Source organism: Cannabis sativa, chromosome 6 (genome assembly GCF_029168945.1).
Source record: "Cannabis sativa cultivar Pink pepper isolate KNU-18-1 chromosome 6, ASM2916894v1, whole genome shotgun sequence".
NCBI classification, from domain to species: Eukaryota; Viridiplantae; Streptophyta; class Magnoliopsida; order Rosales; family Cannabaceae; genus Cannabis; species Cannabis sativa.
In genome coordinates this window covers 30276798-30290118 of record NC_083606.1, presented here as the reverse complement: position 1 = coordinate 30290118, position 13321 = coordinate 30276798, and the positions used below count along the sequence as shown (strand labels likewise).

Below are 13321 nucleotides of genomic sequence, written 5' to 3'. Positions count from 1 at the left end.
TATAACTGAGAGTGTATTAAATTTCAAATCTATAGTGGAGCAAGACGGAATCAATAAGTTGAGAATTTAATTGGTGAATTGTAGATTTACTTATTGAAAGCTCGGTTATATAGGCCCATGGTCCCCTCACTAGTTGAGATAATATTGCTTGCAGACTCAGTTAATTGATTTTAATTAATCAATTATAAATCTAAAATTAGACTATGTCTTATTTATGAATTTTCACTAAGCAAGGGCTTAATTGTGAAGAAAAGAGGTTTTGGGGTCAATTTGGTAATTAAGAGACTTTTTATGGTCTAATTAATAAATTACATAAATGGAAATTTTATTTAGTAATTAATTGTAATTATTAAATAAATAGTTTTGGTATTTATAAGGTTGAATTGGAAAATATGGTATTATTGAAAAGAAGAATAAGTGGTTGAAATAAAGTGGCAAAATTGTAACTAGTAATTGGCTCACTAAAGTGTACGACCAAGTGTGGAATTTTGCCCAATATTTTATTCTTTTTAATCCATATAATTCAACCCTAAGCCCTAGTTGAAACACTATAAAAGGAACATGATGCTCTCATCTCATCCACTTGGCACTTTGTCAAATGAATGTCAACTTGACTATTCAACCAAACCTAGATGAGAGAGTTCCTTCCTTAGAGATTTCACTTCCTTCATTGTTCTTCACCATTCGAACCTTGAGTGAAAGAGTGCCATGCCCACACATAGCAAGTCAAGTACTCAATCATAGTGAGTAAGACGGTGGTAACAAAACTCGAAGGAGAGAAAGAGATCCAGGTTCAGATCTTGATAATTCTCTGCTACAAAAAGGAATCAAGGGCTAGAGATCTTGAACGGAAGGAGTCATTATATTCCGCTACAACCAATGTAAGGTTTTCTTGAACCTTCATGTGTTTATTTCATTGTTTTAGAGAATTCATATTTAGGATGTTAATTCAACATACTTGTTAGTAAATCTAGATCCTGGTAAAATATTCCCAACATTGACTTAGTTTAATTAACAACTTAAGTAGTCGTTCAGAGGTATTGGGCTTGGCCAATACTTATTGAAGAGGATAATTAGTTAATATCTCAATCATGTGGGCTTGGAAATAAGGTCACAGCTTTTGCAAAGCCACAAGTAAAGCAAATGCCAAGTGTTCCATCTATAGATAGCGTGCTTAGCATCTAGTAAGCATTTTTTTCACTTAATAGATAGGGTGTTGTCTACCTTGGTCTTCGCGGATGAGCACTGAGCTAATCATATACTCAGACACCACAAAGTAGATTGAGAGTACTTCTCCAGGCAATGACTTGGAGTGTATTGAGGGCTGCCGTAGGTGCTTTTTTAGAGCCTGAAAAGCCTTTTTGCATTTTTTAGTCCATTAAATTTTTTTATTAACCTTTAGGATTTGAAAGAATTCTTTACATTTATCAAAGGAGAATGAAACAATGCGATTTAAGGTAGCAACCTTACATATGAAACTCTGTACTTCTTTGGGTTTAGTAGGAGATCGCATCTCAAATAAGGCTTTGATTTTTGCGGGGTTGGCTTCAATTCCTTGCTGGTTGACCATGAAGCCAAGAAACTTTCCTGATCCTACACCAAAGATGCACTTTAACAGATTGATCTGCATCTTATATTGGCGTAGAATTTTGAACATTGAATTCAGATGGGCAACATGGTCTGTCACAAGTTAAGATTTTACGAGCATATTGTCAACATACACTTCCATCATTTTTCCTAACAAATCTATGAACATCATGTTAACTAGTCATTGGTATATTGCACCTGCATTTATAAGCACAAATGATCACTTTATAACAATACAAACCATGATCTGTGATAAAGGAGGTATGCTCTTGGTTTGGCTCGTACATCGGGATTTGATTGTATCTCAAGTACGCATCCATAAAGCTAAGGAGATCAATGCTAGGTAAAGGGAAATTATCCTTAGGAAAGGCTTTATCTAAATTTGTAAAGTCAACATATATGCGGCAAGAGCCATTTGGATTTGGTACTAAGATAGGATTAGCTAACCAGTTTAAGTAAAATGACTCCTTTATGAAGTTGCATGCTAGTAGGCAGTCTACTTTAAGCGCTTAGTACCTCGCGGAGCCCATTTTACGATGCTTCTATCATACTCATCGCACGTCAGGATCTATGTTTAAGCAGTGACACATGACCTCAAGCAGAATTCCAACCATGTTTGAATGTTTCCACGCAAAGACATCCAGGTTTTGTTTGAGTAAAGTTACTAACCTTCCTCGTTCTTGTAGAGTTAATTTAGAACCAATTTTTAATACTTTAGAATTGTCAAATGAATCGATTGGTACCTCAAATGTTTCTTCCATAGCTTGTGCGGTGTTTGCATAGTTGAGGACTCTAGGTTCCAGATTGGGCTTTTCCACATGTGGTACTTCTTCAATTCTAAATGATTTGTGTCAAGGCGGAGGTGCTTTGAGCATATATATTACATTCACTGATTTCTTCTTCTTTGTGATTTTCAACGCAGTATTGTAGCACTCCCTCGAGTTTGCCTAAACACCGCTTACTGATCCTATACCTATTGGTATAGGAAATTTTATAGTAAGATGATAAATTGAGGTTACTATCTTCATTTCCTTCAGAATGGGATGACATATCACCGTATTATATGCAAAATGATGATCGTTTACTGCAAAGTCTGCCATAGACTTTGCGATAACAAGTGTTGTCCCTAATGTTATTAGTATTTTAATCATACCATTCAGTTCAATCGTATCTCTAGTAAAACTTTAGATACTCAAAGTTATTGGGCTTAGTATTTTTCATGTAACCCATTTGTTTGAAGGCTTAAAAATTCTAGAGGTTAACTGAGCTACCATTGTCAACAAGTACACAATGGATTTTCGCCACCTATATTAGCGACCAATACCAACGCATCAGCATGAGGATGGTATACCCATCTTACATCACTTTCCATGAAAGTGATATCATCACATTCCTTCTTAAAAAGTTTTTTCGGTGTTTCACTTAAATTGTTTAGATTTGTCAATGGTTTCTCTTTGGCTTCCTTTGCGTAATGTTCCTATACTTTCTTGGAGTTGTTAGGTTATTTTTAGTATTAAAATTAGGTTAATTTTAGCACATTTTTCTATTTAGTTTAAATCATGTTTGGAGCATTTTTACATTTTTATCTTTTAATTTTGCAGATTTAAAATAGATGAAGAGTTGGGAAATATCAATAGAAAAAAAGGATAAAATATCGCATAAAACTATCCCGGTGGAAAATATCAAATTCAGATTCGAAAAAGATAAAAACATGCGGAATTTGGAGCAGAGGATCACACGGGTCGCGACATGGTATTAGCATGCCACAGCCCCCTACATGGAAGAAATCTAAGGAAACCTCATTTTGGCCACACGGGCCGCGGCATGGGTTTAGCATGCCGCGGCCCGCCTCTTTCTCAGCAGAAGAAAAATATCTGGCGTGAGATTTCCCAAAATTCAAATCTGAATGGAATTTAAACTTGTGTGGTTTTCCCATCTTTTTAGGACCTGAATGCCTATATAAAGAGCAGAAGAGAGTTGATTTCATCAAGCAATTTCATAGAGAAAAAAAGAGAGAATTCAGATAAAGAGTGGAGAGATCAACTACAATATTGGAGACATACTGCTCAGGGTTTTCAACATTCTTCTTTTCTTCTCTTCTCTATTTTCATCTCTTTTCTTTAAGTTAATATGTGTAATTGTGCTTTAATGAACATGTGTAGCTAAACACTTTAATTAGGGTTAGATGGATATTGTTTAACATTGTTTATGGTTTTAATATGATTAATTTCCCCCCTAATTTCTATGTATTTTATTTTATTTGTGCTTAATTACTTTTAATTGTCTCGCCACCAATTAACTGTCTATGATTTTGATGCGAGATTTGAGAAATGAGTGTCAAATATGCTATAGTAGAATAGAACTGAATTTCGATATAGGACGAGGGTACCTATATGGTTTAGATAGCTTATAGGGTTTTTATGCTTAATGCCTGTTGCATGTTAAATTTATCACGAGAGTAGAAAGTTTGCATGTAATTGAGATTCATATATCTAAGAAGACTATAAATTACCTTAGTAAACCTGCTATTGCATAGAAATTAACATTAGGAAAATAATCATATTAGGCCATATTCAATAGAAACAATTGAAATCGAAGCCCTAGTTTTTATTAACTTTCAATTTTCTTGAATAATTGTTTCTTACTAGTTTATTATTCTTAATTCTTTCTTTATTTATTTAACCAAATAGAAGTAAAAGTTTAATTTTAACGTACTTAACTACACTCCCTGTGGGATCGACCTCACTCTTGGTGAGTCTACTACTTGAAACGGTACGTACACTTGTGTGTGCAAATTATTCGCAACAAGTTTTTGGCGCCGTTGCCGGGGAGTGATAGTTAATATTATTAAAAATTAAATTTTGTTCTAATTTGGTTTTCTTTTCAATTTTAGTACTAACGCTGTTTGTCTCAAGATCGTATTTTGTTTTAAAGTTCAATAGTTTATGAGAAGTCAAGGTCCAATTGCCAGATTACCTGTTGACCCTGAGATAGAAAAGACTTGCAGAAGAAACAGAAGAAGGAGGAAATTGGAAAGAGCAGCACTAGAGATTGAACAAGGAGTAGTCATGGCTGACAACGCCAATTATTGAAACAATGGGAACAACGCAGGAGGCGTGGAAGACCAGGCTAATGGACACAACAAAAATGACCGTAGCATGAGGGATTACTTGCTTCCTAACTTGACAGGGGCTCGATCCTGTATAAGGCCACCCACTGTTGACGCCAACACTTTTGAAATCAAGCCAGCCATACTGCAGATGGTCCAATCTTCAGTTCAGTTTGGGGGACTGCCGTCAGAAAACTCGAACATGCACCTCGCCAACTTCGAAGAACTGTGCCAGACATTCAAGATGAATGGAGTTAGCGATGATGCCATCAGACTAAGGCTGTTCGCGTTCTCACTAAGGGAACGAGCCAAAAGTTGGTTTATTTCTTTACCAACTCATTCTATCAACACTTGGGAGGAATTGGCCCTGAAATTCCTATCCAAGTTCTTCCCTTCTACAAAGATTGCCAAGCTGAGAGCTGATATCAACAACTTCACCCAGCAGGACAGTGAATCTCTTTATGAAGCATGGGAGAGATTCAAGGACTTACTGAGAAAATGCCCTAATCATGGGATTGAGAAGTGGCTGAAAGTGCACAACTTTTACAATGGATTGATGAATGAAACCCGAACACTCATAGATACTGCTGCTGGTGGAGCTTTCATAAGGAAAAGTGCTAATGAGGCCTTTGAATTACTTGAAGAGATGGCCATGACTAACCAACAATGGTCAACAGAAAGAGGTCCATCTAAAAAAGTTGCAGGTATCTATGAAGTGGATGCTATTACCAAGTTGACAACTCAGGTAGACGCCCTAACAAAATTGATGTCTATTCAAGTAAAACAAGCTCAAGTGGTCTGTGAGCTATGTGGAGGTCCTCATCCTTACTCAGAATGTCAAGAAGATTTGAATGATTTGCCAATGGATGAAGCAGAAGCCATTGGAAATTACTCTCAAAACAACAGCAACTATGGGTTTAATCAAGGAGGTAATCGAAGGAATAGAGGGTTCTATCAACAGAGAAATAAGAACCAGTCACATAACCAACAACAGATTCAGAAACAAAGCTCTAGTGGAAATTCTGGTCTTCAAACAGATTTATTATTGCAATTCATGACAGAGACGAGATCTTCCATTAAAGACTTGCAAACTCAGATGGGGCAACTAGCAACTCAGCTAGCAACTCGTCCTTAGGAAAACCTACCTAGTACAACCGAAGTGAATCCTAAGGAGAACTGTAAGGCAATTACTTTGAGAAGTGGAAAGAGTTATGATGGCCCGAGCCAAGCCAAGCCAGAGAATGAAGAAGATGAACAACCAACACCTACACCAGAAAAGCAGAAGACTACTGATGGTCTTCAGCAAAAAGAAACTTCTCCCCTATTAGTATTGACCATCATATAAAGATTCCCTATCCCCAGAGGTTGCGCAAGAATAATACAGATAAGCAGTTTAGCAAGTTTCTTGAAGTATTCAGAAAGCTGCATATCAACATTCCTTTCGCAGAAGCTCTTGAACAAATGCCAAGCTACATCAAATTCATGAAGGAGATTTTGTCAAAGAAAAGAAAGATGGAAGACTTTGAGATGGTAGCCCTAACAGAGGAGTGTAGTGCGATTCTTCAAAAGAAACTCCCTCCTAAACTGAAAGATCTTGGGAGTTTTACCATACCTTGCACTATTGGAAAGATTGAAAATATCCATGCATTATGTGATTTGGGGGCTAGTATCAACCTCATGCCCTTGTCCGTATTTAAGAGACTTCAACTGGGAGAAGCAAAACCTACAACTGTTACACTACAACTAGTTGATCGTTCTTTAGCCCATCTAAGAGGAGTAATCGAAGATGTTCTTGTCAAGGTGGACAAATTTATATTTCCTGCTGATTTTATAGTTCTTGACATGGAAGAAGACAACAATGTTCCTATCATCTTGGGGAGACCCTTCTTGGCAACAGGAAAAGCACTAATTGATGTCCAGAAGGGAGAGTTAAAGCTGAGGGTACAAGGAGATGAAGTTGTATTTAATGTACTCAAGGCAATGACTTACCCTACGGCTAGTGACAATTGTTTCTCAATTGATATGGTGGACAAGTTGGTGGAGTCAAAGAAGCACATTGAAGACCCTCTTAATCTGACTTTGGTACAAGAGGAGGTGGTGGAACAAGACGGTAAAGAAGCGAATGAGTATGCTACGTGGTTCAACTCTTATGGACTGTTGAATAGAATATACTATGAAGAGTTAGGAGTCATCCCAGCAAAGTCAGCCCCATCTACTGAAAATCCTCCTCAATTAGAGTTAAAAGTCCTACTAGATCATCTGAGGTACGAATATTTGGAAGAGAATAAGACACTTCCTGTCATTGTGGCAGAGACAGGTAAGCTATTAAGAGTTCTAAGGAAGCATAAGAAAGCCATTGGGTGGACTTTGGCAGACATTAAAAGAATCAGCCCCTCAACTGTAATGCATAGAATCCTAATGGAGGAAGGAGTGAAGCCCACCATCGATGCGCAACGAAGATTGACTCCACCTATGAAGGAGGTTGTTAGAAAAGAAGTCTTAAAGTGGTTAGATGCTGGGGTAGCGTATCCTATTTTAGATAGTAAATGGGTCAGTCCAGTCTAGGTAGTTCCAAAGAAAGGAGGGATGACGGTGGTGAAAAATTAGAAGAATGAGCTTATCCCAACCAGAACTGTCAAAGGATGGAGAATTTGTATAGACTACCGAAAACTCAACAAAGCCACGAGAAAAGATCACTTTCTACTCCCATTCATTGACCAAATGCTAGACAAGTTGGCAGGCCAAGAGTACTACTATTTCCTTGATGGGTACTCAGGGTATCACCAAATAGCTATAGCACCGGAAGATCAAGAGAAGACGACATTCGCATGTCCATATGGTACTTTTTCTTTTTGACGAATGCCATTCAGGCTGTGTAACGCTCCAGCAACATTCCAGAGGTGTATGATGGCCATATTTTCAGATCTAATAGAGAAGTGCATCGAGGTTTTTATGGATGATTTTTTGGTATTTGGTTCATCGTTTGATCAATGCCTAAGCAACTTGGAATTGGTATTAACAAGGTGTGAAGATTCTAATTTGGTGCTGAACTGGGAAAAATTCCACTTCATAGTTAAAGAAGGAATAGTGTTGGGACATAGGATTTCAAGAGAAGGTATTGAGGTTGATAGAGCCAAGGTATCTACAATTGAGAACTTGCCCCCTCCAGTTTCAGTTAAGGGAGTTCGAAGCTTTTTGGGTCATGCCGGGTTCTACAGAAGATTTATCAAAGATTTCTCCAAAATTTCCAAACCTTTATCCAATCTTCTCGCTAGTGGAGTACCTTTTGAATTTGGGAAGGATTGTCTTGAAGCATTTCAAATTCTCAAGGATAAGTTAATCTCAGCACCGATTGTGACTACACAAGATTGGGAATTACCTTTTGAAATCATGTGTGATGCCAGTGATTATGCTATTGGAGCAGTGTTGGGACAACGAGTTGACAAGGTATTCAGAACTATTTATTATGCAAGTAGGACCTTGAATGATGCTCAACTAAATTATGCTACCACAGAAAAAGAGATGCTGGCTATAGTGCTTGCGTGTGACAATTTCCGACCTTACTTGATTGGCAATAAAGTGATAGTGTATAAAGATCATTCAGCAATCAAGTACTTGATGACTAAAAAGGATGCCAAACCAAGACTAATTCGATGGGTCCTTCTTCTACAAGAATTTGATCTAGAAATAAAAGATAAGAAGGGTACGGAGAATTTAGTGGCAGATCATCTATCAAGGTTGGAACTTGAAGAGAGTCAGAATACAAAGGAGGTTCAAATTAATGAGGACTTTCCTGATGAGAAACTATTTCTCTTGAATTCTACTGTACCTTGGTTTGCTGATTATGTGAACTACTTGGCTGCGGACATTATATCACCAGACTTGACAAGGCAACAATTGAAGAAATTCTACTCCGAAGTCAAACACTACTACTGGGAAGAGCCTACCCTCTATAAGCATTGCGCTGATCAAATTATCAAAAGATGTGTGCCATAAGAGGAAATGTTTTCCATATTAACTCATTGCCATAGCTTACCATGTGGGGGACACTTTAGTGGGAATCGAACTGCTGCAAAGGTTTTACAAAGTGGATTCTTTTGACCTACATTATTTAAAGATGCTCACCAATTTGTCCAATCATGTGATCGTTGTCAAAGAACTGGGAATATCTCAAGAAGGAATGAAATTCCTTTGACTGGAATATTGGAAGTGGAACTTTTTGATGTGAGGGGCATTGATTTCATGGGACCTTTCTCGTCACCTTACAACAATGCCTACATATTGCTAGCTTTGGATTATGTCTCCAAATGGGTAGAAGCAGCAGCAACACATTTGAATGACGGTAAAACAGTGCTCAACTTTCTTCAGAAAAATATTTTCACCCGATTTGGAACTCCTAGAGCGATTATTAGTGATGAAGGAAGCCACTTTTGCAACAAACAGTTTGAAACTCTACTTGCAAGATATGGAGTTCGCCATAGAACTGCACTCCCTTATCATCCTCAGAGTAAAGGGCAAGCAGAAGTTTCCAATATGGAGATTAAATTAATTCTGGAGAAGACGGTTCAACGGTCAAGAAAAGATTGGGCTAAGAAGCTGGATGAGGCACTATGGGCTTATAGAACAGCGTTCAAAACACCAATAGGAATGTCTCCCTATCGGTTGGTCTATGGTAAGGCTTGTCATCTTCCAGTCGAATTAGAGCACAAGGCGTTCTGGGCCATGAAAACATTGAATATGGACTTGGCAGCAGCAGGAGAGAAGAGGCTGTTACAACTTAATGAAATGGATGAGTTTCGTAACGAGGCTTATAAAAATGCCAAGATCTATAAAGAGAAAACAAAAAGATGGCATGATAGAAACTTAATCAGAAAAGAGTTCCATCTTGACCAACAGGTTCTAGTATACAATTCCAGGTTGAAGCTTTTTCCTGGAAAATTGAAATCAAGGTGGTCTGGACCGTTCGCAGTAGTTCAAGTATTCCCATATGGCGCAGTAGAAGTTAAAGGAGAGAAACCAGAGACTTTCAAGGTCAATGGTCAACGATTGAAGCCCTATTTGGGAGGCCGCATCGATGAAGCCAAGAAAGTTATTCAGTTGGTGCCTCTGTGAGGGGGGCACTCCAGCATTTTAAACTCTTTACTGCTAATTTTTAGAAATAATTACAATAGTTTTATTTTAGTTCTTAGTAAACTTTAGTTTTTAAATTTAATTTTAAATTTAGATTTCAATTTTAAATTTTAAATTTTTAGTTTAGAAAAAAAAATATAAAAAAAATATATAAAGTTATGTAAAAACCGTGGAAATCGTGAAAACTAGTCAATTTAGTTAATTTCTAGTGTTTAGGAACAATTATTTAGTCTCTAACCCTGTAGGTAAGCGACATGTCGTATGGTATGAGAAGGGGAGGACACGGGCCGCGACATGCTCCACCCTGGATTTAGCATGTCGTGGCATGCTAAGCTTAATCAGGGGTAAATCAGCTTCGTCCCCAGAATTTTATTTCAAAATTTTTCTTCTTTTCTAGACGCGAACCAGCCACGAACAGAACCCCCAAAAATTGCGAATTACACCAGTTTTTCTCCATTAAAATACAAATTTCTTTCACCAATCTTCATCATTATCCCCCACAAAGATAACCCAATCACCAATTTCATCAAAAACTACCTACATTACTCTAAACCAACCACAAATTTCAGAAAAAAACCTACACCCCAATATTAATTGTGTTCATCATCTTTGGGGAATCCTTGGTGCAACAAAGCCTTTATCCTTCAAGTAAGTGTTTTCTCTTCATTTAAGTTGGTGTTTTAAGAGTAATTGATTGTGGATTGTGTGCTATTGGATTATTGTTGAATGTGGAGAAAAATATTGGCTGTTGGATTATTGTTGGTGTGTCAATTAAGTTTCTGCTATAAAATAGTTTGGGGAAAGAGAAAAATACAGGGGAGGTACTGCCCAAATTTTTTTACACTAGAACTAATATTTTTGGCTAGTTGATTGGTATGGCAACCAAAAGAGTAAAAACCCGAGCTAACCGCTTCACGCAAGGTTCATCGTCACATACCCCTAATCTTCAAGATGATCAAAATCAACAACTCACAAGGTTTGTGAATAACCTAGCAGCTAAACGGTATGAGAAATTAATTAAGAGAAGTATAATTCAGGAGAGGGGTTTTGAATATCAAGATACACCTTTTGAGCGGGACCTAGGGTATGAACTCATCAGAGGAGAGATTGCCCGACGACAATGGCAGAAATTTTGTGTTGCAGAGCATGTGGGGAAAGCTAATCAGAATATAGTCTGTGAATTTTTTGCAAATTACCCATACAAAGGGGATGACAACACTGTCTATGTTCGGGGAGTGAATGTATCAGTCACTGTGGAATCTATCAACAACTCCTTTAGCCTTCCTACACTAAGTGAGAATCAAGATGAAAGAAGGATAGCACTCCATAGAGAGGTCCTCGTTGATGATGCAATTGCCGAAGAGTTAGGGCAAGAGGGCATTCGATTCCATGTTGAAGGGAACCAGAACCAAAAGTTCCTTTACCAGTGGAAACTCAACCAAGAAGCCAGAGCCTGGACATATTTTTTCAACTCTAGAATACTGCCGATGTCACACATTTCATCCTTAGACTATGAGCGCTGCGTCATAGTTTATGCTATTATGGCTAGAATGACATTCGGCATTGGCTGGGTCATCTTTAGAAACATCAACCATTTTGCTGAGATGAAGACAACAGTGGGTCTGGTGCACAGTGCTCTAACCACTGCGTTGTGCTCGCAACAGGGTATCCCTGAGATTGAAGGAGACGTCTTAGAAGCGCCCATGCAGACCATCTCTCGCCGGATTTACTATGACTTCCCCCTTGCATCATTAGAACCGCTAGAAGACGCACGGAAACGCCAAAAGGGTGATGCTGATGTCGAGTAGGAGGACGCAGCAGGCGCTGGCACCAGTGCATCAGTGCCACCTACGCCCCAGCCTGAGCCACCATTGGACACCCACTCCCAGGACACTAATGATAGACTGGATCACCTCATTAGGCAAAATCATTATCTGGTCCAGTCTAACCAGTATCTTGTTCAGGCCCACCAGGCTCAAGCTGCGTATTATAATGCATATCTTCAGCAGCAACATCATTTTGCTCAAAGACAAGTCCAGGAGCTGAATTCTGCTTTCTCGATGTGGACAATGAACCCAGATGATGCCGACCATTTCTCGCAGCTCCCACCGTGGAACCCATACCAGCTACCACCACCTTTACCGCCATACTGATGTGGCGCTCAGGTAAGTTTCTTTTCCTTTTTCTTTAATGTCACATTAGGGACAATGTGTGACTTTAGTTTGGGGGGGTGACTTAAATTTTTTTCTTATTGTTTTTGTTTTTTTTTTGGCTTTTTAATTTTTAATTTTTTAGTTTTTATTGTTTTGAGTCAATTCTCTTAATGAGAGCCAATTTAAAAGTAGATAGATAGCATGATTTGAAAAGTTCACTTATTTTCGAAAAATCCGTGTGCTGGGTGATATTACATTCTTGACTAATTTCAATTTTGTGCTTTAAAAGAGCATGGAATCATATTAGGTAATTTGCTAGTAATTGAATTATTTTATGCATGCTCATTGTGGAATGTGAAAAGTTGTTTGAAATAAATTCTAGAACTTGCTTGCTATTTGAGGTGAAATAATAAATTATGCAGGACTAGGAAAGTGATTTAGGCAATTTTTTGGATCGATTGTGTCTTTCAAGCCATCCTTGTAATTTTTATCCTAGTTACTCTTTTTTTTTTTAGCCTTAACCTATTCTTTGTTCTACACATATTGAGCCTAAAAAGATAAACCCATGAATATCCAAAATTTCAAACCTAGCCATACCATAAGTAGAAATTTAGTTTGGGGGAATTTGGATGGAAAATTTGTTGTATGTGTGTGAAAAAAAGTGTAAAAATTGGGAGAATGTGAAATTTTTTTTATTGGCAACAACTTGAAAAAGGAAAAAAAAAAAGAAAGAAAATCTAACAACTAGTGTCAAATCTAGAAAGAAAAAGATAAATATAAAGTTGTTGCAATCTTCTTGGAAGAAAATAATAATATCTCTCATTTAATTAGAAAAAGGGGTATTGGGATTGTGTAAAAAGTATTGTGGGTGACATGATTGGAGAAGCTTATGGTATAGGAAAGCCTAAATGACCATTTCAACTACCTTTACCTAAGCCTAACATTACAAGCCTAGAAAGACATTCTGATTCTTAGTGGTGCATGAATGTATATTAGTGGAGAATAGTAAGTATTGCAAGCATATGGAATTTGGGTTAGTGGATTGATGATAGTAATTGGCATGCATAAAGTGGTTTAATTGTTAGTTAATTGCATTCTATGGTTTTATGAGCTAACTCAAAATAAATTGAAATCTGTCAAGGGTGTGATTGAACTGAAATTCTGGATTATATGCACAAGTGAAATTTTTCATCATCATGTTATTGAAGCTACTTAAAAATTACTCATGTTTTGGGATATTGACTTATTTAATGTTTAGTTAGTACTTTACTCGAGGACGAGTAAAAGCTTAGTTTGGGGGAATTTTGTTAGGTTATTTTTAGTATTAAAATTAGGTTAATTT

The 13321-nt window shown here is 37.5% G+C and overlaps 2 protein-coding genes and 1 non-coding gene across 3 annotated transcripts; 2 read left to right on the top strand and 1 right to left on the bottom strand.

Annotated features, from left to right (window-relative positions):
* The first annotated feature begins 4745 nt into the window (after nucleotides 1–4745).
* Nucleotides 4746–5831, top strand: LOC115695036 (uncharacterized). The gene has a single exon (XM_030622134.1). The coding sequence runs from the start codon at nucleotides 4746–4748 to the stop codon at nucleotides 5829–5831; it is 1086 nt and encodes a 361-aa protein (XP_030477994.1).
* Nucleotides 5106–5212, bottom strand: LOC115696159 (small nucleolar RNA R71). Its single transcript, XR_004007750.1, has one exon. It is a non-coding gene; the product is annotated as a small nucleolar RNA R71 (small nucleolar RNA).
* A 79-nt stretch (nucleotides 5832–5910) lies between the features above and the next one.
* On the top strand, nucleotides 5911–9808 carry LOC115695035 (uncharacterized). Its single transcript, XM_030622133.2, has 5 exons — nucleotides 5911–5991; nucleotides 6059–7203; nucleotides 7567–7834; nucleotides 8027–8681; nucleotides 8814–9808. Exons 1-5 carry the CDS (start codon nucleotides 5911–5913, stop codon nucleotides 9806–9808), a joined length of 3144 nt encoding a protein of 1047 aa, XP_030477993.2.
* Nucleotides 9809–13321: the final 3513 nt, after the last annotated feature.